General features: G+C 47.0%; 1 protein-coding gene across 1 annotated transcript; it reads right to left on the minus strand.

Moving 5' to 3' along the window:
* Positions 1 to 7,925: 7,925 nt before the first annotated feature.
* LOC131401808 (ral guanine nucleotide dissociation stimulator-like) lies at positions 7,926 to 13,178 on the minus strand. The gene is made up of 5 exons (XM_058536941.1): positions 13,107 to 13,178; positions 12,152 to 12,337; positions 11,648 to 11,748; positions 11,079 to 11,148; positions 7,926 to 8,019 (listed from the first exon to the last, which is right to left on the minus strand). Exons 1-4 carry the CDS (start codon positions 13,134 to 13,136, stop codon positions 11,091 to 11,093), a joined length of 375 nt encoding a protein of 124 aa, XP_058392924.1. The 5' UTR covers positions 13,137 to 13,178; the 3' UTR covers positions 7,926 to 8,019; positions 11,079 to 11,090.
* Positions 13,179 to 24,115: the final 10,937 nt, after the last annotated feature.

The following is a 24,115-nucleotide window of genomic DNA, read 5'->3' on the forward strand; positions in this document are numbered from 1 at the left end:
TATAGGAACTGGTTTGACATCCCAGAAACTTTCCACTTTGCCTGCTGCCCTCTGTCTTCTCCAGCCAAAGTGCCATCATTTCATCAGCTTTTGGGAGACATTTGCCCTTGTGGTCCCTCTTGCAAGCACAACTTAAGAGCTTTTCAGCTTGGTAACATTGGCTGTTTCTTGCCTTTTTCACAGATGTTGAAGTTGAGACATCTGTGAGGTTAATCACTGGTTTCCCCAGGATCCATTAAGAGCAGAGGGGAACAACCTCATTCCCAGGCAAGTATCTATTAGGTCATTTTCACCAACACATTCCAGTGCAGAGGACTCCGAAACAACATCCTTAAGATGATAATAGCTTAACAATTTTTCCCTTTAGATTGATCACCTAATCTCAGCTGAGGCCTGAGTGACCAGTCTCTCAGGGACACGGCTGGAGACTCTGATCCCTCAGGAAGAGAACAGTGGTCCAGCTTTGGGTAAGGGATGTTCAAGGTAGACAGCACTTGTGCAGCATTTGAAACTCATCAGCATTAACAATTCCGTTTTGGATTCTGGCAAGGTTCCTGGATAAACACGCCTAGGGATAGTCAGATGTACCGTATTCTTTAAAAATTGATTAGAGTAGTGAAAGGAACAGAACATAAAATATCCTGCTTATTTGAAAAAGATGAAATGCAAGCAAGAACTTCTTGTTAATGTTTTTTATGCTCATTCTGTTGGCTGTACTGTACGCTTGAATGCAGAAACAAAAAATTTGAATTGCCAAGTTCTCTTTTCCTGAGATTGGTAAATTAACTTAAAAGTCTTATTGAAACCTGTAGAGGAATGATTAGCAGCTTTCACGATTTATGTCCTCTCTAAAAATCTGGGTGTTGATCTACATGAAAAAAAGTCCTTGTTTATATTACACACCCCAATAGGTTACATTTCTGATTCCTGAATGTGGGATATTATCAAAACAACTGAAAAATCTGCTCCTGGAAACTGGACTCTGTAATTATGTCAAGAATTTGCCTCTTTATGATTAACGACACGAATTCTTTAACATTTTTGTAAAGAACGGGTGAGAAACTCTGCAGTGTCTCTGAATGTGGCAAGATGGGGAATTCTCTTTAGACCACATCCTCGGGTTCTTCTCTTGTGTTCAATAGACCCGGGTGATAGTCCGTGTGGTCAAGTGCAGCGCAGCTCCCCCAGCCCCCAGTGTTCCATCCTACTCTGGCCTGTCCCCTCTTCAGGGGGTTCTGATGACACTCGTCCACAAGTGTTGGAAGGAGACATTGTAACATGAGGATATTCATCATCTTAAAACAAGGATTAATGGAGAGGAAAGTCTCTGGGTCTGTGTGCTCCGATGCAACTGCTGTTGGGGTGTGGCTGCAGTGACCACTGTGCTCCCAGCAGTCCCCACAATGGCTGTCTCAGACGTTTGATCTCCTGGTGCAACTACTGCAGCCGTTGACAGAGCTGGGAGCTCGTGGTTCAGTGTTTTCTGTCAGATTTTGTGGCTCTGACCCTCCTCTGCTCGCCTATTGCCCATTCCTAACTGCTGCGTTGATTGCTTTGTAATTGTTTCCTAGGAGCCACTGTGTGTAACTGTATTTCACAGTGTCTTTAGGGACCCACCCTCACTACACGAGTCACTGTACAACAGTGTACCTGGTGTACCCCGTGTTCGTCCTCTCCAGTGGAGCTGTGAAGAACCCTGCTTTCTTGGAGTTCCTCTCATTCTCATGCTGCTGGTGCTGCTTCTGAAGCTGGGTAGCTCGTCTTTGGTTTCATTAACATTATACTTTTCATCAATTATTTGGAAGTCGAATATGACTTTGTTAATAATGTGGACACTGCCTGTCACAGGAACTTTTATGTATCTTCCCCAACAGCTCTATGAAGTAGGCCTGTGATCCCCATTTTACAGGAGGGGACACTGAGGATCAGAGAGGTCGAGTAGCTTCCTTCACTTCACACAGTTTCTTAGTACATTTTGAGTCTCCACCTGGAATTCCGCCTCTCAGGTGTGTGCACTTAGCTGGTGTTCCACTTTGTGCCTCTCTGCCAGCCTCCCCAAAGGCACACACTGCACCCTGAGTCCATTGTCTGCTTGATGGCAGTCACCCTGCACAAACCGGCTCCGGGCAGGGAGTGGACTATCGGGGTGTGGTCTTCCGGCTTACCCTGGGCAGGTTCTAGGTTCATTGCGAGAGCTGGAGCAGTGGAAGATACTGACTGTAACTCACCTGGAATGTTTCTTATGTAGAAATACTCCACTGACTTTTTGCAGGTGTCATGTCTTCTTTGTCTTCATTGCTCCTCTGGGCTTTCTCCTACAGTCCATGCTGTGCAGTAACATAGAGAACAGAGACTGGTGAACATAATACTGTTGCCCTGCACCAAACGGTCACATCACTCATTTTTCTAATTATGAAACAAATACACACTGTAATAAAAGTCAAATTATACTGATCTATGTAGAGTAAAGTGAAACCTTCCTTCTCTGCAAACTCACTCCCCTACTCAGAATGAACTATTGTTAAGAGGTTGCGGCTTATTCTTCTGGAAATTTCCTATGAATTTATATATACACAAAGTTTTTTTTTAAACACAAATTACATAACGACATCGTTTTGCAATTTGCTGTTTCCCAAACCATATATCATAGACCTCTCTCCTTATCAGTACACATCACTCTAACTTACTTTTTTAGAAGTTTTAGAGGTATTCCAAAGAATAGGTATACCATGATCTGTTTATATCTTCTTTGATAGAAACAGGATTACATCCAGTTTCACTATTATACATAATGCTGCAATAAGATCCTTGTATGGAATTTATTAAACTGGTATTCAATTGCTCAATTTGCTTCCTTTCCTTTTAGTCGGAGACTATGATACATTTTTAACATTTTTATGGGAATTATTTTATAGGGAAATTAATTTTATCACTGAATAATGACATTTATGGGGAAACTGGACTTCAAGCTCATCCATCTCAGTATTCTGGAGAAAAATTATGAAACTTAGAACATATTATGCTCGCTCCATCACATTCTAACAAGTCATGTTAAAAATTTAAAGTTGTATCTTTGAATAGCCTCTACTCTTTCTGTTCAGGAGGATGAATTTTTCTTGTCTTGAAAACTTCTGACTCCAGGGGCTCTCAGTTGGCCTTCAGAGAGGATAAGATATTGATGTTGTATCTATTTCTCTTCAGCTGTAGGTTGCATCTTCTAAAGATCATAGAATTGAACATGGTCCAATCTATATATATGATTTGCTTCAAAAATTCAAAGTAATGAACCCAAGATAGGAATCTATAACTTTAGTTCTTAATAAAGAATTTCCTTTGATATCATTAAGTCTCTGTGATTACTAGTAAAAACTCACCTATGGGTGAAGAGATCTGGTTCTCCTGGCAATGTCTGGCTTGAACATCCATAGCTAAGCCTGCCACATCTGTAGGTAGATTAGACTTGACCTTTTGATGACCTCTGCTCTTGTTCTTTGACCTGGAAAATATAAGAATTTTAAAAAGCTGGTGTTACTAGCACTGAATGCTAGAAATGCCCATTAAAGAATGAGTTTCATTTGGTAAACCAAAGGGAGTATAAGCAGAACAAAGTATTTAATATCTATAAAATTTCAAAAATTTCTAATTTTTTAAAATATAACTCTATTTTTGCCAAAGTGCAAACTGTGTATATATGTATGAAATATCCCTCTGTCTATTTCTTAAGTTTTTTTCCATTGATTTGATGGATTTATCTTCTAATCCCGATTCCAAGTGTGAAAGAACATCCGAGTCCTTCAAAGAAAAGAAGCCATTGAAATTTGATTCTCTTTTAGCTCCGCATCCCACCGGTTTGAGGAATAAATGATAATGTAATGATACAGTGATTTTGAAATCTAATTGTTAATTAGAGGGGTGTAAGGGATGATTGAATGGTGGTTCATCCCCATGGTCAGAGGTATTGTACACATGGACGTGTAAACACGATTCAGGAAGCTGTTTCAGCCCTGTGACATCCCTGAGAACCACAGTGCAGGAGGATCTAGGTACACAGCCGTCTGCCTCGATCTCCTGGGGTACATGTAGATCCAGGAGTCTTGAGAGTGGCTTCAGAGCAGCTAACTTTTATCTATTTCTACCCTTCCTTCTCTCCAGCTTATCTCAAATAGTCCTGACTATCATGTTTCAAAGTAAGACCAATTATAGTTATCTACCTGAGTTTCTTGTTCATTATTGCAGAGTAATAATTAAGGATACCATTAAATATCATTTAATTGACCTAATTAAATTTGTTGTAGCTTATAATTGATTAGAACACTAAGTTTAGTTCAGCGTATGATTTTCACCAAATGTATTACTCTGCTTACAACTGCCATGTGCCTCACTCCTCTTAGAAATCTATCTTTGGCCCATCACAAGATTTTAATGACTCAAATCATCATAAATTAAGATAATGTACTGTCTTTTGGATGATAGGGAGGCATATGGGTCCATTTTGGAAATATGCCCATCTGTCTTTGCTCCCCATGGGAAGTTTCTGGTCACTAGGTCTCCAGGTGGCTTTCATAATCCCTAGTTCTGTAATAGCTTGGTGCCTTTCCTTCTAATTGGGGTAGAAATAAAAGAGATCAGAGAGACTTATTAGTTTTGGTTGCATGAAGTCTTCTATGAAGACCATCCATGCATATTGTTCTGGATAGCTCTCTGTTCCTAAGACTACTAGTTACTTTAAGGGCTTGACGGGAACTGTGAAAGGTCTGATATTTTACCTTACCTGCTAGCTAATGTCAGCCTACCATGGTCTTATAGATGATGGCAAAAGACACGATACCCATGGGTCAGAGACAAAGAACTTAATGACACAGCAATAGCAGTGGCCAGAGTATCAGCATTTGCACCGGTTCACTGAATCTCACTTCCTACAGTGTGATACAGTGTGGGGCAGGTGACATGCAGAGGGTTGCAAGATCTCAGAGCCTAAGGAACTCAAATCTTTGATAACGGGCAGGATGTCTGCTAAACATTGCCTTGGGGGTGTGTTATTTGTATTATACTGGGTAGTAAGCAAGCCTGCCCTTTGCTCCAGAGGAGGCCACTATTTCTATCTTTCAAGGCTGACAGCTCTACACACATCCTTGAAAAGACAGCCTGGTCTTACTGGCTTTCAAAGATAAGCTTGAATGAGACTTTACCATCATTCAGTTCTTCTGTTTCCATTATTGAGATTGTGCAAATATGCTCTTTTCTCTGTAGAGTTCACTAATTTTATTCATACATAAGGGATACCTTTGGTTTTATTTATTAAGTTGAAATTGTCTTATTAGAGGAAATGATGAAACTATTATGGGTTGGATCTGAAAATATGCTTTTCCCGGAAAAATGTGAAAGAAGATCAGTGCTCATAGAACTTTGCCACAAGGAGCTGATAGCAACTTAAACGATTTTAATTTGAATACTGTTTTATACAACTTTCTTCCATTTACTTCATCCTCTCTGCTTCTTGTAACTTCCATATGGGAATGGGGCACTTTCAGGGATTCACTGAACTCATTTATAATATTAAAATTGTTTTGTCTGTTGTGTTTTTTTTTTTATTGAGGTAAAGTTGACATACAAAATTATATTAGTTTCAGGGGTACAATGTAATGATTCAATGTTTGAGTGTATATTGAAATGATCACCACACCACCACCAGATGGGAAGCATTTCAGTATTTTAATTGGTAAGACTGTGCTCATGCACCTCCATGGATCATCAGTTCCATGGCATTCCCTGCTGGAGCCCCCCACACCCCTGTCCTGCCTCATCTTTCAAAGCTCCAAACAGTGTTCCCACCCCAGCAGGTGGTGGTAATGTAACCACAGCACACGATTGAGGAAAAAATCACAACCACCCAAGGCCGACACACTTTAAGGTCTCGGGCCCAGTTGCCCCATTTGGACGAGTTGGTAACACCAACACTTAGTGTGTAAACTGGAAGATTGTCCAAGACCATGGACCACAGAATGACATGGGCTCAGAAGTCACCTTGGACAGCAAGGGACAGTGTGAGGTCACTCACTGACCAAGATTATGGTCCCTTATCCTGGCAAAGTAGAGCTCACCCGGGATCCATCAGGCCAAGCCAGGGAGGAGGCTGTGGGCCTTCTAGGGAATTTCTGCCCTAAAGGGAATTGCATAAGAAAGGCAGGGGTGCTGAAAATCCTACTCCACAGGAAACAGTCATGTTTATGGAACGAGGCCCAGCAGTAGCCTTAAAAGCTGCATCACAAATCTTTCCTCCTGGATACAAAACAAGCAGGAAAAGGAATTCAGAGTCCTGATCAAGGATCAAAGGCGGATTCAAAGCTAGGTCAGGGGTGAACACAGAGCCCCTAGAGGGGCCTCAAGAGGGAAAGTCATGCCTGCCTTTAGTCCATTTGCAAATGACCTTCCTCAGTCCTTGTCGTCTCCACGTGCACGTTTTGATCTTTTACATGGTTTTCCCCACTTAGAGCTGATGCAATCCCAGAGATTGAACTAGAAAACTACAAGTTCCTATAATTTGGTTAAAAGACACCTCAAGAAGAGAAGCATAAAATGTTCCCTGTTCCTCCAGAATGTAGAAAGGCAGCCCCTGCCTGTGGCACGAAATGATCCTGGGTAGTGCTGTTTTAAAGACACCCACATTTCAGTGGTTGTTGCTCTGCCTGTGAAAGTACCTTCAACCTTTAAATCCCAAGAGAACAGGCGGGGGGCTGTGTCCTCTCCTGGAGGAGCTGAATGATACTGAAATGAACCGGTCCTCGGTGTTAGGGGGACTTGGGACTGTCCCCACTAGTCAGGGAAGGGGCTGGCCCTTCTCCATTCTCCCACATACAATAAGCTGATGACCCAGAAGAGTTCTGGATTCAAGGAAAAATGTGAGATTCAGTGTCTCACTTACATGCCTACAGAAAGCGACAGAACCACTCCACAACTCCCAGGCTCTAAAGGGAAGAGGACTTTAATATAATATTCAAATATGGCTATTATTATTTACAACAAATAACTACTGTCCCTCTCCAGTGGGTGAATAGGTGTTGGGGTAGAGATGTCAGGGAGCTGGGGTGGGGTCGTCCCCTCTCTCTTGGGGTTCAGGGGCCCCAGGAATCAGCTTACAATGTTCCCCTTCCCATCAGGTGGGAGGAGCTGGCCCGGTGCATCGCAAGCCTCCAAGCTGTGTCCGCGCTGCTGAGGATGGGGCTATGATCAGCCACTGGTACTGGGCTCGGAGTTGGGGCCTGGGGGCTGAGTAGAATTGTCGGGTTCTCTTGAGGGGCCTCCAATAATCATGGCCCCCACCCTGTCCCCACTGCACTGGGTGATCCAGACCTTGTGCTCAGTGTTGTCAGCCACCAGTACCCCATTTGTCTCTGCCACGTGAGCGATCATTTAGTATCAACTATTTCACAGAGGGGGAAACAGAGTCTCAGGAAGCTGAAGAGAGTCACCCGAGTCACAGGAGTGTTCAGTAGTGGAGCTGGGATCCCAGTGCCAGCTGTCTGACTCCCCAATGCCACGCTTAGCCCGAGCTTTACTGAACCCCTAGGAGTCAGTCACCCCGGCCCAGACACTCACTCACCCTTGAACTTGACGATGGCCAGTTCTTGGCCTTGAGTATTCTGTTGGCCAACTAGGTCTGGGACTCCAGCTGGCAGGACAGGCTGTAGCTCCAGGACAAAGAGGCACCTGTGAGCCTACCAGGAGCCACACCTCAGGTGTCCCCCCACAGCCTGCCCAGCAGCTGGAGTCTGGGTGTCCCAGAGGTCACCATGCAATAAGTCCTGGGCCTGAGTTGGGGGTCACAGAGACAGGCTCTCTGGACTGGCCAACAGGGAGAGTCCACCCCTGCCCTCACCCAACTCCTGTCCGGCCTCACCTACCGTTCTCGTTGAGCAACACCATGTCCTGGAACCAGGCCCCAAATCGCTCCTCGGGGTCCAGGTTGTAATTCTTTGCAGCCACCTGGAGCAGCAGGATCTCCCTCATGACTCAGTATTCCTGGGACCAGAGGGAAGGAGAGGATTCAGACAGGGCCTGGTGGGGGATGCTGCATGGGTCTTGTGGGTTGTGAGGTAAGGGGCAGGGGACCGGTCCTGGGAACCATCCTTCTCTCCAGTTCCATCCAGGCTCTACCTGTTTGCAGAATGGGAATAATCAGCCCCTCCTCCAGAAAGTTTTACTTGATGCCATCCTCCCCTCAAGCCACCCGCCAATTGGATGGGTCTCCCACTTCTCTGTTATCAAACTCTTCCACTCAATGTAAGATACAGGGGGTGGAGCCAGGGAATTTTCTCCCCAGAAGCTCTCTGATTTCCACCTCTTTCCCCTCCCCCGCAGGGAGTGCCACAGCTGCTCACCTCAGTCCTTTACTCAAGATTAATCTTGTTCTCCTGGAAGGCAGAGAGCCAGAGTCCATTAGATAGAGGCCCCTAGCCTGACTAGCCCCCTATGCCCACCCTTTCTCATGTTGCACTACAGCCAGATCCCCAGAGGGGCTGGGGCATGCAGAGAAAACAGGACTTGGACCCAGGCCAGGCTCTGGGATCCAGAGAAGCAGGACATGGGGGTCAGGCTGAGGAACGTGGCATCACAACCCTCTCTGATGACAGACTTGGAGGGTGAGGTCTCAGGCAGACGGGACTGCTCAGCCACATATGTGCTGCCTGACTTGGAGAGGCCCAAAGTCTCTCTCCCTCCATGGGCAGCATAGGAGGGAGAGGCTGAGTCCAACTCAGATAAAACCTCATGCAGCTGTGCCATCAGGCAGCTCTGAGCTTCCCTAGCCTGGGGAACCAGAATGGGTGTCTCAGGTGGAGCCTCTGTTCACTTATCCCTAAGATTGGCCTGATGCCCCAGCTCCCAGGGGCGGCTGCGAGCCTCTCAGGAGAGATGTGCCAAGTGCTGAGAGCTCAGAGCTCAGTTTGGAGTCTCCTGCATCCCAAGGCTCAGGATCCTGGTTCTCCCTACCTGCTCCTCATGTCCACCCACCTCGAGATTATCACCCATCAGCAGGTGCAGCATCAGCAGGTCACCGAGGAAAGTACCAAGATATGCGATGACACTCTGTGACATCGGGGTGTGTGTGGGATGAGCCCTTGCTCTCAAGTCTGCCCCCTGGAGACCCTCCCCTGAAAAGTCCTCACCCTCATACTCTCTGCCCACCCCAATGTTCCCACAGGCAGCAGCCTAAGACCCTCAGAAGCCTCCCCTCAATTCCTCCTCCCTTCACACCCCAAGAACACCACACTCCTCCTCCTCACCTTCCAGGGCCGGCTTCTGGCAAATCACAGGGTATGCGGTCCCTGGCCCTCCCCACAACAAACCCATTCTGCACCAGATCTCCCAGGCCCTCCTCCTGGTCACTTCTACTGAGGGATTCAGGCACTGTGGCAGCAAGAGGAAGGGCCCTCCTCTGTTTATTTGAGGCCTCCAGCAGAGACCCTCCCCCACAGGCATATTCTCCTGCTGCTGCTGCTTCTCGTGCACTCTCTGGGGGCTGATCTCCGGGGAGGCAAACGTGGAGGACCCCTCCTGCCAGGATCGAGGACAGTGTCAGTGGGCCATACTCCCCTCACCTCATTTCTCTCCAGCACCACTGGCCTCCGACCCTGAACATCTGACTCTAGTCAACTGGTAACAATGTCACGCCACCCTCCAAGGTTTTCTGATTCTAGAACAAGCCCGTCTCCAACTCTCACTCTGGGTGTGAGCTTGGGCTTGTGGCCTGGACTCTCTCAGCCTGTTTACTCATCTGGAAGGTGTGAGAACTCCAGCTACTTCACAGGTTCTCCTGAGGACTCAGAGTCACATGACTGTCATCATTGTGTTCGCCTTCACCCCTCCAGGTGGAACAGGCAGAAAGCTCCCACATTCCTTTCCTCCCTCTTACCTCATCACAGCCCTGTGAGGCCTGCACCACAGAACCACCATCCCTCCCTTCCCTGATGAGGATACAGAAGCCCAAAGAGGGGCAGTGAGTTGCTCAGGGGCCCAAAGAGGAGAGGCCCCTTGACCCTCCCAGCCATAGGCTCTGTTCCAACATCCTCCCCTAACCACCAGCCCCACCACTGACAAGAGTCCTGTCCCCGAGCTCTCAAAGCTTGGTCCTGGGCCGAGCCGTGGATGGAGAGGACTGGGTGTCTTGGCAGTCTGGTTGAGTGGCTCCTGCCTGCCCCAGTCCCGTGGAGTGTTTGGCCCCCAAGCTGGGACAGTGGCCATGCCAAAGCCTTCTCCTCCCCAAGGAACCCCTCAGGACATTCCCCTGCATTGAACTCTTTCTTTATCCACTAAGGAACTGGACCTCCAAGTTGCCACCTCTGATCCACAGGGAAAGGGGTGACAGAACACTTTCCTTCCCTGTTTACATGAAGTTCCTAACATCCTTTCAGCAGGATCCACTAAGAATCCATCAGTTGCCTAGACGCTGCTGATAAGCCACCAGGGGCATATGTCATTGCCAACCAGGCACTCAGGTTAAACTCGTGGTTGACTCGAGTGATTGCTCTAGGGGTCCAGTGGGGGGTCCCAGAATGCACACACATCTGTCTCTGGTCCAGCAGTTCAGACCCAAGGATGAGCAGCCTATTTGTCCACCTGGTCCATGGGAATCCCCAGCTATACATGTCCCTGGGGCAGGCAGGGTTCCCTTCCTTTGGAGATGTGGTGAAGAGAGAAGGAGCAGCAGGGGCCTGGCTTGCTGAGGACAGGTTTAGGTTGAGGGCTAAACCCACCTCAACAACCCAACATCCTGGAAGGCGCTACTTCCAGCAGGATGGACATGCGTAGAAGCCAGAGACCTGCTGATGGCACCAGCTCAGCAACTCCTCCTGGAACAGCCCAGCCAACACCACTGTGTCCCATGACCAGGGCCTCCTGCCCAAAAATCGCACCCCACCGGCCAAGGGGCCTAACAGATCCTTCTGCTTGTTAACCTGGACAGGATAGACAGGAATGTTTCAGAGAAAGTTCAAGTGAGAAACTATCAAACCCACAGCCTGCCCAGTCCCCCTCCCCCTCTCTCCCCTCCTCTCTTTCCAGAGGCCCAGCCTTTACTCTACCTTGGTCATCAGTTATCTTCTCAAGGACTCGTCTTGGCTATAGAGCTCCTTCAGTTTTTCAGAGCTGTCCCTGAGAGGAGGGGAAAGAGGGAAGGATAAATTTAGGGATAATGTGAGGGGTCTGAGTGCAAATCCCTTTTCTTTGACAACCCAAGAGATTCAACCTTCCTGGGAGAGTGTTCTCACTGGGCTCCTCTGAGTGCTAAGGTCCCATGGGACTAGGAGGGGGCTCTCCTGTTGGTCACTGGGGTGTCCACTCCCAAGATCCACAGAGCAGCTCTGTTTCGACCACTTTGAGTTTCAACTGGTCGTAGAGTTCTGTTGCTATAAACACTTGAATATCTCCAATGTGGTTCAACCCAGCACCTGACATTTAGGGAAACTGAGTCTTGAAGCAGAACTGGTTCACTAAGGACACCAGGAGACTTAGAGACAACACACCGAGGCCCAGGCCCTGTCCCCAGCATTTGCTGCCTCCCAGGAATTCCCAGCTGACTGAGGAGACAATGGCAGACATACAGGAGATCCCCCATCCACCCTGGTCCTCCTATGGAAAGAGGCCTACCCACAGGGAAACTTCCTCCCATGTGTTCTTCAAGTGGTTTGTGGAGGTTTTCTGCAGAACAGAGATGACAGTGCGGGTTGAGAAGTTCTTCCGGATCACGCACTCCTGGGGAAGGGAAGAGAGTGAGGTGTGAGGTGGGGTGCTGGAACCCCTCTTGATCTAGCTTCAATCCCCTTCTATTTAAATCACCCCTCCTGGATGAGACAGACGCTCAGGGAGCCCCAGAAGGGCACATTTAAGACCCAAAGAGTAACACTCACAGGGAGGAGGATTTTAGCTCAACCCAGGGAAGGAGCCAGGTAGGAAGTGAGCATCCTACCACTGGGACCTGGAGTTAAGGTCAGCGTGCCCCTGGCAGGAAGGGCCTAGGGACTTGCAGGGGCTTAGACCACACACTTCAATCCTGGGAGCTGATAAAGGTGGAGAGACAATTCCCAAGGCTCCAGTGAGGGGCTCCACTGGGCCTCCCACAACACACCTGGGCCACCTGGATCCAGTGCTCCCATACCCTCGCCCTGTCCTGGGTCATCATGCTCGCGTTCCCGAGGCAGGTGATGATGACGAGGCTGGCCACCCTTCTGAAGTGGTCGACGGTGGCCTGGACAGTGGGTGTCAGGTGCTCATTGCCGGGCTTGTTCCTCTTGCCCCAGGTGAAGCCCAGGCACTGAGAGGGCACCACCTTCTGGAAGAGCTCCTGGGGAACAGGGAGAGTGTCACCCAGCCCTGCCACACCCCAGCTCTGTGTCCACAGCCCCCAAAGTCCCAAGCAGGGGTCACAATTTAGAGCTGGAGCTCAGGAACCTCAAGATGTGGCCTGAGTCTTGTGAGAGTCTCTGGGTATTCTTCTCTGTCCACCAAGGGTACCCAGCACAGGATGACCCAGGACCCAATACGGGTAGGGAAGGGATAGGGGCATTTGCACCCAGCCCGTCCTGGCTAACCCCAAGCTCCAGACGGTGGCTCAACTCAGCTCATGCCGAGGGAGCATCTTCCACCACCATGATCCGCCCTCTGGTCCCACTCCCCATTCTGATGCACATTCCCCCGTGGCAGCTACAACCACGGGCCTTGTTTGTCTCCCTTGTAGTGAAGTACACGTCAGGTGTCTAATAAGTCTTGAGGTTGTTGAGCCTCCTGAGCAGACGGTTGGGCTACTGTGGACCTGACGGCACACAGTGAGTTCCCCTCCACCATTGATTGGCCACGCCCTGCCCAGCTTTCCATTTCTTCTACCTCATGGAGCTGGCAAAGCCATTCTGTGCAGCACGTACTCTTAATGTCCACCTCTATGGCCTGCAGGTGGACAGCAAAGGCTTGGGGTTCAGAAAGTTCCCCAGGACATACAGTTGGTAAGGGGCAGAGCCAGGAATTGGGTCCAGATCATAGAAGTCCAGATCAGGTCTGGCGCAACGATGGCAGAGGGAAGGCCTGCTCCACCTCACCCTGAGAGCCCAGCTGCTTACCGCATCCATCATGGTCAACTGCTCCACCATCAGCTGAGGAGGGAAGGCCGTGAGGTTGGGCTTCTTCTCACACTCCTTAAGAGCCGCAAGTGGAGATGGACTTCCCACTAGATATGATGGTCCAGCTCAACAGCTACCTCTCTTGCTGGAGCCAATGTTGGCCCTTGCTCCAGCTCCAACACTGCTGATGGAGGTGAGGCCCACTCCAGCACTAGAAGAGGTGATGTCAACGGAGCTGGAGCCAGTTCTACCTCCACCACTGCCCATTGGTCTACTTCTGTCACTGTCTGGAGTTCTGCAGCTGCCGCTGTAGTGGAATAAAGAGAAAAGTTCACTCACATAGCTGGCTTTCCATGTGTCCTAAACACAGGAAATATCCCACTTCCCTTCCATGTAGCCAGCCTGCAGTCCCCCTTACCCTCTGGCTCTGCCTTAGTGGCCTCCAGAAGCTCACACTGGGCAAGAGTAAGAGGGTCAAGGCAGCTCAGCTCCGAACCAGGCAGGAGACTTGCGTGTACATCCCCTTTAGCTTGAAAAAGGGACAGCACAAGTCTGGTCCCACCCTAGTTCTGGTTCAACTTCGTCATCTCAATGTCCTGAGTGTGGCTCCTGATCTCATCTCAGAGCAGCACTGGATGGCGTCTGTGGCCTCATGCACCTGACCCTTGTCTAGTGAGTTGGTGGAGTTGAAACCATTGGGCAGCTCCTCAATGACCTCCTGAGCGGAGTTCTGCAAAGACTGCTCGGGAGCTGGGCCAGAAGGAATCAGGGGCTGCCTGCAGACTGCCACTGGGGTCAACCCCTAAGAGAAAGTCTGCTCCTCGGTTCAGGCACAGAGGGACATCCTTGCAAAGAAGTGTGGTCAGGGAGGGAAGGAGATGAAACCTCTATGGCTCGGTAGCACAAGAGTAGAGGAGTTCACTTTCTCATGCTGCCAGCCATGATCTGAGCTATGAACATGACAGACTCCCCATGCTTCTGACACCTAACAACCAGCTCCTGCCCAGGAATGACCTGACCCCATGCCCTGCCTTCCCCCCTCCTCACAAACACACACAGACACAAACACACACACACACACACACACACGATGAGGGCCAAGGGGTGAGGGGCTGATCAGGTGGGATCACAGTTGTGTCCTGGCCTGCACTAGCCTTTCCTGGGCTGCCCCGTGTTACCCTTCACTGCCTCCTGCCAGACACCCAGAGGCATCAGGGATGAGGGCTGAGACAACGTCGGCAACAACCAAAAATATTCTCTTTCTGGGATTTTTTGAGCCCAGATCCTCCAAAAGTTGGGATACAATAACAAAACATTTTTGCCTGTTGACTGTCTCCAGTCAAGTGAGCTGGATGGGGGGCTGTGGGTGCCTGGTTACCAGAGTTCTAAGATCTGTTGTGGTCTATGACAAAGGAAGTGAGGTCACTTTTCAAGTTTCCTTTACCTGGGCACCTTCCCTCAATCAAACATGTCCAGAGCTGCACCTTGCACCCGGGCTGCTCACCCTCCTCCCCATGTCATCTCTTGAACTGTACACAAGGAGCCTACACAGCCCTAGCCACAGCTCCCTGGGAACCTAAGTCGGGTCCTAGCTTTGAGGAGACAGAGATGAATGCAGACCTCCTTTTTCTTACCAGTTCTTCACCCTGGGAAAATCCCTGTGCCTCTCAGGTCCTCCCCAGTCTCCAAACCTGCACCATGGGGATCAGGCTAGAATCTACTTCCTAGGGATGTCACCCGGTTTATATGTCATAATATCTATTACCCCTGTGGGCTGGTGTCACAGGTACCTAAGGCACAAACTTAGAGATGGAAGAATAACAAGAAGGGGTGACAGGTAACACAGAACACCACTCAAAACAGGCCTGGGTTCTAGCAATGTGATATTGGAACAGTCACTTCCAACTTGGCCTCATTTTCAGGTCAGCATCATCGGGGGGTTGAAACTAATGGAAATTTAGATACTGCCATCCTGCGGCATAAAACCATTAGATTTGTTCCTGTTTAATGGAGAATGAGACCCAAGTGCCTCATCTTGGCCTGTGAGGTGGGCAGCCCCCTCAGTGGTACCCAGTAAGCCCCACCCATGGAATAGCCATTCCCGTGGAACCAAGTGGTAGTAACTGTCTTCTTAACATAATAACAGCCAAAGTGATGGGATGTCTTGTCTAAATTTTGACTAAAAATATCTCTCACTTCCTCTTAATCCCTCTCTCATATTCCATCTCTCTCTCTCTCTCACTGTCGAATCCCTGTAACTGAGGAATCAAATACCAGTGTGTGGGGCTGCCCAATGTGGTGGCCTATAGAGGAGAGAAGCACCGGACTGCCCAGGCCAACAGACAGAAAGAAACTCAGGCTCTCAGTCCAAACTGAACCCTGAAGGCTGACAGTGAACTTGGGGGCCAGTCCTCCTCCAGTTGAGTCTCATGTGTAGCCACAGCCCCAACCTGTCAAACTCACTGAGGCAGAGGCACCCAGCTAAAACGTGCCTGATTGCTGATCCACACAAATTGTCAGATAGTCATCATTTGTAGTTTTGAAGTGCAAAGTTACAGGCAATGAAGTCAGAGAGGGAAACGTAACTGACACAGCCTACCAGGCCCTGGCCCTACATTCCACCCCAGCTCCTGTTCTCTCCTCCTAGCCTCCCTCCAGCTGCACTGGCCACCTTTCTAACCCCCTCTGGCCAAAGTCACTTCTGCCTGTGAGACTCAGGACCAGTGGTGCCATCTCCCTGACACACTGCTCCTAGACTAATGCAGGTCTGGCTCCCTCTTGTCATTCTGCTCCCAGCAAATGTCACCCTAGTGAGGCCTTTCAGACCCTCCTACCCAGTGATGCCCAGCCCTCCCTCACAGCCCCCTGCTGTGTTTCTCTACAGCACTTTCTCTTTTCTTTTTCATGTCTTTGCTTTTGTCCATTTCCCCTCTAGAGTGTGAGCTCCTGGCAGGCAGGGACAACTTGGTCATTTTCATCCTGCACTTTGGCCCACCAGGGCACCTGGCACAGGATGAGTGTTCATTGCACAGCTGCTGAATGAGTACATGGGAAGATCTTGCACTCCGCCCCGTGCTTCTGACCAACTTTGATTGTGGAGATGAACACTAGTAATAGGAGGTACAAGTTGTTTCTGAGGCAGGGGGTCAGCCAGAAAGACCTCTACTTGATTCTTTGCTGCTCCAGGAGGTCAAGTAAAGTTCAGTGGACACTGAGTAAATTCCAGGTTTACAGCAGAAGGAAAGGACTTGATGTGTATATATATTATATAACAGTTACCAAAATAAATTTAGTTAACATCAATCACCAAAGAGAAATAAAAGGTTTTTTCCTGGTGATGAGAGGTTTTAGGATCTACTCTCTTAGCAACTTTCAAATATACCACACAACAATATTAACTTGCAAAGTGCTGTATATCAAGTATATCTCAATACAACTGAAAAAAATAAAAACAAAAACTCACTGGCCACCACTGACACAAGAGGCTGCCCACACCTTGGTGGCCATCACTAGAACTGCAGCCCTTACCAAATCTCCGCCAAACAGAAAGGAACCGTTCTTTGGGTGTCCTCAAGACCGGAGGCTCTCTAGGGTAAAGGAGCAGGAACTGTCACTTTCGCGGGAGTAGGAGGAATCTCGGGAGCCTACCTTTTCCTTCATCTTGCTGTCCCCCACCAGGTGTCCTCCACTCCTGTGGCATCCAACCTCAACCAGGACAATGACTCCCCCCTGCCTCCAGATGAGGACCCCGAGGGTCCAACAGGGACTGGTCTTCTCTCTCATCTCTAGACTTGGTGTCCAGTTCTCTGGCATCTTTCTCCTTATCCCCAGTTCTCATCCACCCAAACCCCCAAGCCTCCTCAGTTCTAAACGATCTCAAGTGGGTGGAAAGCATTTTCTCAGCATTGCAGAGCACAGTAGGTCATCAACAGAGAACCTAGTCCAACAGACTCGTTGTGAGTTCATGGAACCCTTGGTGTCACCCGCTGGATGCACGCCACTTTATACAGGACAACACTCACTGAGGTCTTCTCTTCTGTTCCCAATGCCTACACAAGGGGAGGGTGGGCTGATCATAGTTCTGGGAGCACACAGAGGTGGACTGCAGGGACCCAGTCTTGTGCTTTCTAAGCTGGGCCAGGGATGGGTCTGGAACAGGTGGAAACCTAGGATCCTTAGGGATTCCTCTCCCCATCACTGGGCCCCTGGGCACGTATCTAGGAGAACGGATGCTATGGCCCTGTGGGAGAGCTGCCTCCACCCTCTCTCCTTCCTGCCTCTTGTCAATTCTCCGGAGTCGGGTCTTTCTTGACTGCACCTCCATGGCCCCTACATGAGAAGTCAGTGTGAGTGGGTGTGCCTGTGCACATGTGATGATGAGGAGAGGAAAATGACCCCATATGGAGAGGCGTGGCCATCAACCCCCTAGGATCTTAATGTCTCTCATTGCCAAAGGGCCCCTGAGGGAAGGGTCGGAGGCTTGGTCAAGGAAGCCAGAGCTCTGTCTAGTCTTCGAGACCCTGACTACCTCCTGTGGTCTGGGCCACTACTTGCCTCTTTCTGGGCCAGTTTCCCAACTGTACAGTGAGGGGTAAGATGTGCAACAGCACAAGCATGTGCTCGGCCAGGCCAAGTCATCGGGCTACATCGATATATTTAAGTACACTTTAAGTGCATTGAATACATTAATATTGTTGTGCAATCATCACCACGATCCATCATCAGAACACTTTTCATCCTGCAAAACTGAAACTTTATACTTATTCATGAATAACTTCACATTCCTCCTCCTCCCAGCCACTGGCAAACACTGTTCTATTTTCTGTCTCTCTGAATCTGGCGATTTCAGGAACCTCATAGAAGGGAAATCACACAATGTTGTATTTTTGTGACTGGCTTATTTCATTTAGAGTCATATCCTGAAGGTTCACCCATGGTGTGCCATATCTTAGAATTTCCCTCCTTTCTTAAGGATGAATAATATGCCATTGTATGTATATACCACATTTTGCATATCCATACATCTCTGGACAGATACCATAGCCCGGCCCAAAACCAAGCCCAAAATAAAATGGGGCCACAACCAGATTTTTATCAATGGTCCCCTGGAGACTACTTTCTTAAGCCACGTTCCATATGATATTTACTAAGGTTCTAGTCTTGGGCCATGAGTTGCTTTTCAGAAACTCTTGTTTTTCCTCCTTGAGCAATTTTCAACTGGTTTGAGCCAATGAGACCATAAGATGGCTGGCAAGATTCAAACCGTGACTGCACAAGTGACGGAGGATGACCTGGGGGACCAAGAACTCCCCTGCCGATCATGTTAAGGACACCGCCTTTTGAACGTGGGATGTAGGACAGAACGTGAAAATCTTCTTGAGCAAAATGCCTAGGACTGACCCCAACCTTCCCGCACCCACTCCTTTGCCCTTAAAAAGCCCTTTTCAACTGCACATTGGGGAGAAGGAATTAAACTTTGTCTCCTGTCTCCCTGCTGGCCAACCTTGTAATAAAGCTTTTTCCCTTCTACAAGAGCGGGCATCTCATGGTTGGCCTAAGGGGTGCATTGGGCAGCAAGCCCTTCCTTGGTTACAATACTTGGGTGGCTTCCATGTTTTAGCTATTATGAATAATGATGCTATGAATATGGGTGTTGAAATATGTTTTGGAGAACATGTTTTCAACTCTTTGGGGGAGTATATACCCAGAAGTGGAATTGCTGGGTCCTATGTAATTATATTTTTAAATTTTTTTAGGAATTGTAATACTGATTTTTACAGCAACCATATATTTTATATTCCCAAGACAGTGCACAAGGGTTCCAAATTCTCCACATCTTGGCCAACACTGGTTCTATTCTTTTTCTTCTTCTTCTTTTTATTTTTTCATAGATGCCATCCTAATGAATGTGAGATGGTCTCCCACTGTGTTTCTGATTTGCATTTCCCTAATGATTACTGATGTTGAGCATCTTTTCATATGCTTATGGGTCATTTGCAGATCTTCTTTGAGGATATGTCTACTCATGTACTTTGTTCAATTTTGATTTGGGTTGTTTGATTTTGTTGTTGAATTTAGGAGTTCTCTATCTATTCTGGATATTAAGGCCTTGTCAGATACATGGTTTGCAAATATGGTCTCTCCCATCCTGTGGACTGTGCTTTTACTCTATTGATAATGTCTTTTGAGGCACAAAACTTTTTAATATACATGCAGTCCAGTATGTGTATTTTCTTATTTTATTGCCTGCTCCTTGAGTGTCATATCCATGAAATCATTACCAAATTCTCTCTTGTAAAATTTTGTCTTATGTTTTCTTCTAAGGGTATTATAGTTTTAGCTCTTACATTTAGGTCTTTGATCTACTGGAAATTAGGCTTTGTGTATGGTGTTATGTAAGGGTCCAAATTGATTCTTTTGCATGTAGATATCCACTCTTTCCAGCACAACTTGTTGAAAAGACTTTTCCCCATTGAATAATCTTGGCACCCTTGTCAAACATCATTTGATGATATGGGTGAGGGTTAATCTCTGGGTTCTCAATTCTGTTTCCATTGGTCAATATGTCTGTCTTTATGCCATGACAATGCTGTTTTGATACTGCAGATTTGTAGTTAGTTTTCAATCAGGAAGAATCAGTCCTTCAACTTAGCACCTCCTTTCAAGATTATTTTTGGTATCTGGGCTTACTTGAGATTCCATAAGAATTTTAGGATGGGTTTTTTTCCATTTCAGCACAAAACATCCTTGAGATTTTGATTAGGAGTGCACTGGATTTATTGATCTCTTTGGAAAATGTTGACATTGTCACAATAAGGAGTCTTCCAATCCACGATGAGGGGATGTCTTTCATTTCCAGTAGTGCCGGGTGGCTGTTCAGGTTGAGGGGGCAGCACTCCTCGAGTTAGTCATGCAGAAACCCACAATTCCTCCACACTGTACCTTCACCATTTCCTTAAAACTCATCGACCATCAACAGAGGGGAAAATGCATGTAAAATGCACGTGGGAAGTTTTCAAGGACTGGGTGTGCATGGAACACACATTTCTTCCACTCCTCTCCATTAGCAAAAACTATGGACTGAACCACTAGACCCTAACACATGGCGACTACAGACTCAACCAGCAGACCCCAACAAATGAGTACTGTGGACTAACCAAGGGCCAGGGACTCAGGTTCCTGGTAGAATCCTTCGCCAGTTCAAGCTGACTCACTAAGCCTTTGTCTGGCACTGCTGACTAGCCAAGGGGTAAGACTGATGCTCTGATAGAGCATCCTGTCAATCTAGACTGACCCATTGGCCCTGGACTGGGAAGCCAGTTAGATCGGGAGCTCAATGAAAAGACAGTGGATCTCAGATCTGAGAGGAACTTACCAACAAGACTCAGAAACAGCAAAAAAAGATGGAGAACTCAAAGGTTTTGCAGGTACCAATGCCTGTGTTTCTCATCCCCAAAGCTATGAGATATCTCCTTTGGATCCCACTGCTGCCACCAAACTAGTGCAAAACAAAACAAAATTGAGTAAATTTTAAATATCTTATTGGCTTTATTCAACAGTTCATGATTCAGGCAGTATCCAGTCTAGCAGAGAGAAAGGAGTTCCAAGGAGCTGTACGAAATGAAAGACTTTTATAGGCAGAAGGGAGCAGGAACAATTAAGTTACACTAGACAGCAAAGCGGGTTGGTTACTGCAAGGTTACCTTCCTTTAGGGGATGGCAGGGCTCTATCAGGAAGATGACCTACTCGTGTTGCTCATCAGGTGCTTCCTGATTGACTGGTTTAAGATTCCATCACTGGGAGGGCCAAAAGTCTAATTAAGTCTCCGCTTGTTGACATGGGGTGTAACCTAAGTGGCTCCATTTAGGCCTGATGTCTTGTTTTAAACACATGACTTCTGCTGGTCCCTGATTTCCCTAGTTACACCTCGGCTGTCCCTTCACTGACCGTTGTTGGTCATACACGCACTGCACCTGCCTCCAGTCCTTCCCTTTCAACACCGTAATCTCACACACAGTCCCTCCCAACACTATCAGGACGTGTCCCACCACACGTCCCCTATACCTTCCACACTACCAGCAAGATGATTCACAAACACCACCACCATTTATGGGCTGAGAGGGCTGCCCATGCACTGGGAATCAGGAGTCACAGGGTCTGTCACTTGGCCTCCAATCACCTATTGTACCGCAGCTGAAGGGCTTACACTGCGGAGAGACTCAGTTGTAGCCAAATCCATCAAACAACATCATCTTTGCTCCAGGCTTCCTTCAAAATGCTCCACCCACTTTCTGCCCCAACAGCTCCTTGAGGGGTCACTTTGAGGTAGACTTTGAGGCCACCTTGGTGATTTTGTGCCCAGGCCCAAACAGCTCTTGACCAACAAACACTTTAACCATATCCCTTGAAATCATACAGCACAGGGAACCAGTGAATGGGTGCAAATTACTGGTTTTACCTCCAAGACCCCTAATGAATATTTTACACCAGGAACATCCACTTTTGGATTTTACTGTGGGCTGATATCACAAGGCTCTCACCCAGTGAGCTTCTGTCTTCCCCAGCCATCTGAGCAACTTACTCCAGGCTATAGTCTGCAATGCATCTTTGTCTCTCTCTCAGCCTGCTTCCCTCAGGTCTCAGGTCCCCTGAGTTTCCTGCCCTGACTGGCTACCACCAACTCATAGAAACACTGTCAATCCTATAGCACTGAGTGTTTCGGTTCTACTAGGATTGACTGACTGGACTGGACATAGGTGCGGTGGCACTACCCACACAAAATCAGGAAACTGAGGCAACCAAGAAGTATCGAAAACCTTAACACCACACGGACAACAACTCCATGAGGACCTATACTAGCCCTTGTACAACAGTCTCATGAGTCTCTTGCCTAAATGGTTTTAGAAAATGTCCTGACCCTAGACTGTCTATACCGGCCAAGGAAAGAGGGGCTTGTGCCTTTCCTAGAACCACTTGCTGAATGTACCTCAACACACAAATTCAAACCTACCTCCATCAGATGGCCCAAGAGGTTAAAATATTGTATAACATTACCCAAATCTTTGAACAGATACCCAAGACCCCTAAGATCACTGACCTATTTACATGGCCAGTCTCTCCAAGTTGGGAACAAAGGAAACGGACTGGATTTTAGACTGTTGCTTGTGTAATCATAGGATTTGCTACTATAGCCCTCATCAGATGTTTACTCTCTTGACTACAACCTGCTCTACCCATAAGAACTTCATTAATTACCATTATTAAATATCCCAACCAACCTAAAATTAACCAATACCCTGATTAATTTAAAAAATTCAAAATTTTTATGGGAGAAAATCTGCTTAACATAGACTACACCGTTTTAAGCATTTCAAAATATACAGTTCAGTGGCTTTTAGTACAATGATTATGTTGTGTGGCTATCACCACTATCTAATTCCAGAACATTTTCAACACCCCCAAACAAACCCATACTCATTCACATTCTATTTTCTTCTAACCTAAGCCCATGGAAACAACTCATCTGAATTCTCCCCCATCTATTTGCCTATTCTGGACATTTCATTCAATGGCATCATGCTATCTGTTGCCTTTGTGGATGGCTTGAGTGAGCACACATGTCTCAAGGTTAACCCATGGCCTAGCAGGTAGCAGTACCTTATTCCGTTTTATGGCTCTATAAAATCCTATATTATGAATAGACCACATTTGGTTTATGCAGTCATAACTGGATAGATATTTTGGTTTGTTCCACTTTTGGACCATTGTGAACAATGTCACTTTGAATGTCCATGGACAAGCTTGTTCTTGTGGACATATTTACCATGGGCCTCTCCAGGTCAATTGTAATTCTAGGTTTAAGATATTAAAAAATGCGAACCTGTTTTCTGCAGTGGCTGCATCATTTTACTTTCCCATCCGTAATGTATGACGGTTTCCCTTTCTCCATATCTTTACCAACACTTGTTATTTTCCATTATGTTGAATATAGCCTTCATTTTGAGTGTGAAATAGTATCACACTGTGCTTTGAATTTGAATTTTCCTAATAATTAATGATACTGAGCATCTATCTTGTGCTTATTGGTCATCTATGTATTTCCTGGAGACATGTCTATTCCAATTGTTTACCCCTTTTCATTGACTTGTCTTTTATAACTGAGTTCTAAGAGATGTTTATATATTCTCAAAATTAGAGCCTTCTCACTTTTATAAGTTGCAAATAGTAGGAGACTTCAATACCCCACTTTTAACAATGGCTAGAATATCCAGACAGAAAATCAGGAAAGAGCAGACATGAAAACATGAAATACTAAATTGACCTATCAGACACACACAGAACATTTTACTGGACAGCAACAAAATGTACACTCTTCTCAAGGTCACACACACTATTTTCCAGAACACATCATGTGTTAGGTCACAAAACAAGTCTTAACAAGATTAAGAAGACTGAAATCATACCAAGTATCTTTTCCCAACACAATGGCATGAAACCAGAAGTCAATAACAGAAGGAAAACTGGAACATTAATAATATGTAGAAGTTCAACAAAAAACTCTTATACTTAAAAGTAGATCAGGGGTTCATCCCTGTGCTGTAGCGGTTAAGTGTGTGCGCTCCACTGCTGGCAGCCCAGGTTCAGATCCTGGGCACACACTGATGCACCACTTATCAGGCCATGCTGTGGTGGCGTCCCACATAAAGTGGAGGAAGATGGGCAAGGATGTTAGCTCAGGGCCAGTTTTCCTCAGCTAAAAGAGGAGGATTACCATGGATGTTAGCTCAGGGTTGATCTTCCTCACAAAAAAAAAGGTAGATCAAAGAAGAAATCAAAAAGGAAATTAGAAAATAGCTCAGGACATACAAAAAGAGACAATAAACACACCAAAACTTATAGGATGCAGCAAAAGTAATACTAAGAGGAAAGTTTATAGTGATAAACTTGTACATTATAAGAGAAGAAAGATGTCAAAGAAACAACCTGACTTACAACACACAGCATTAGA

The sequence above is a fragment of the Diceros bicornis genome (genome assembly GCF_020826845.1).
Source record: "Diceros bicornis minor isolate mBicDic1 chromosome 17 unlocalized genomic scaffold, mDicBic1.mat.cur SUPER_17_unloc_1, whole genome shotgun sequence".
Taxonomy (NCBI): Eukaryota; Metazoa; Chordata; class Mammalia; order Perissodactyla; family Rhinocerotidae; genus Diceros; species Diceros bicornis.

What these genes read in the sequence shown, in the direction of transcription:
- LOC131401808 (XM_058536941.1), bottom strand. Translation starts at nt 13,136, where the DNA reads ATGGTGGAGCAGTTGACCATGATGGATGCG. An exon ending in AGTTGACCATGATGGATGCG is followed by an intron (nt 12,338 to 13,106) that starts GTAAGCAGCTGG and finishes CCTGTTCCCCAG; the next exon opens with GAGCTCTTCCAGAAGGTGGT. An exon ending in ACATGGGAGGAAGTTTCCCT is followed by an intron (nt 11,149 to 11,647) that starts GTGGGTAGGCCT and finishes CCCTCCTCTCAG; the next exon opens with GGACAGCTCTGAAAAACTGA.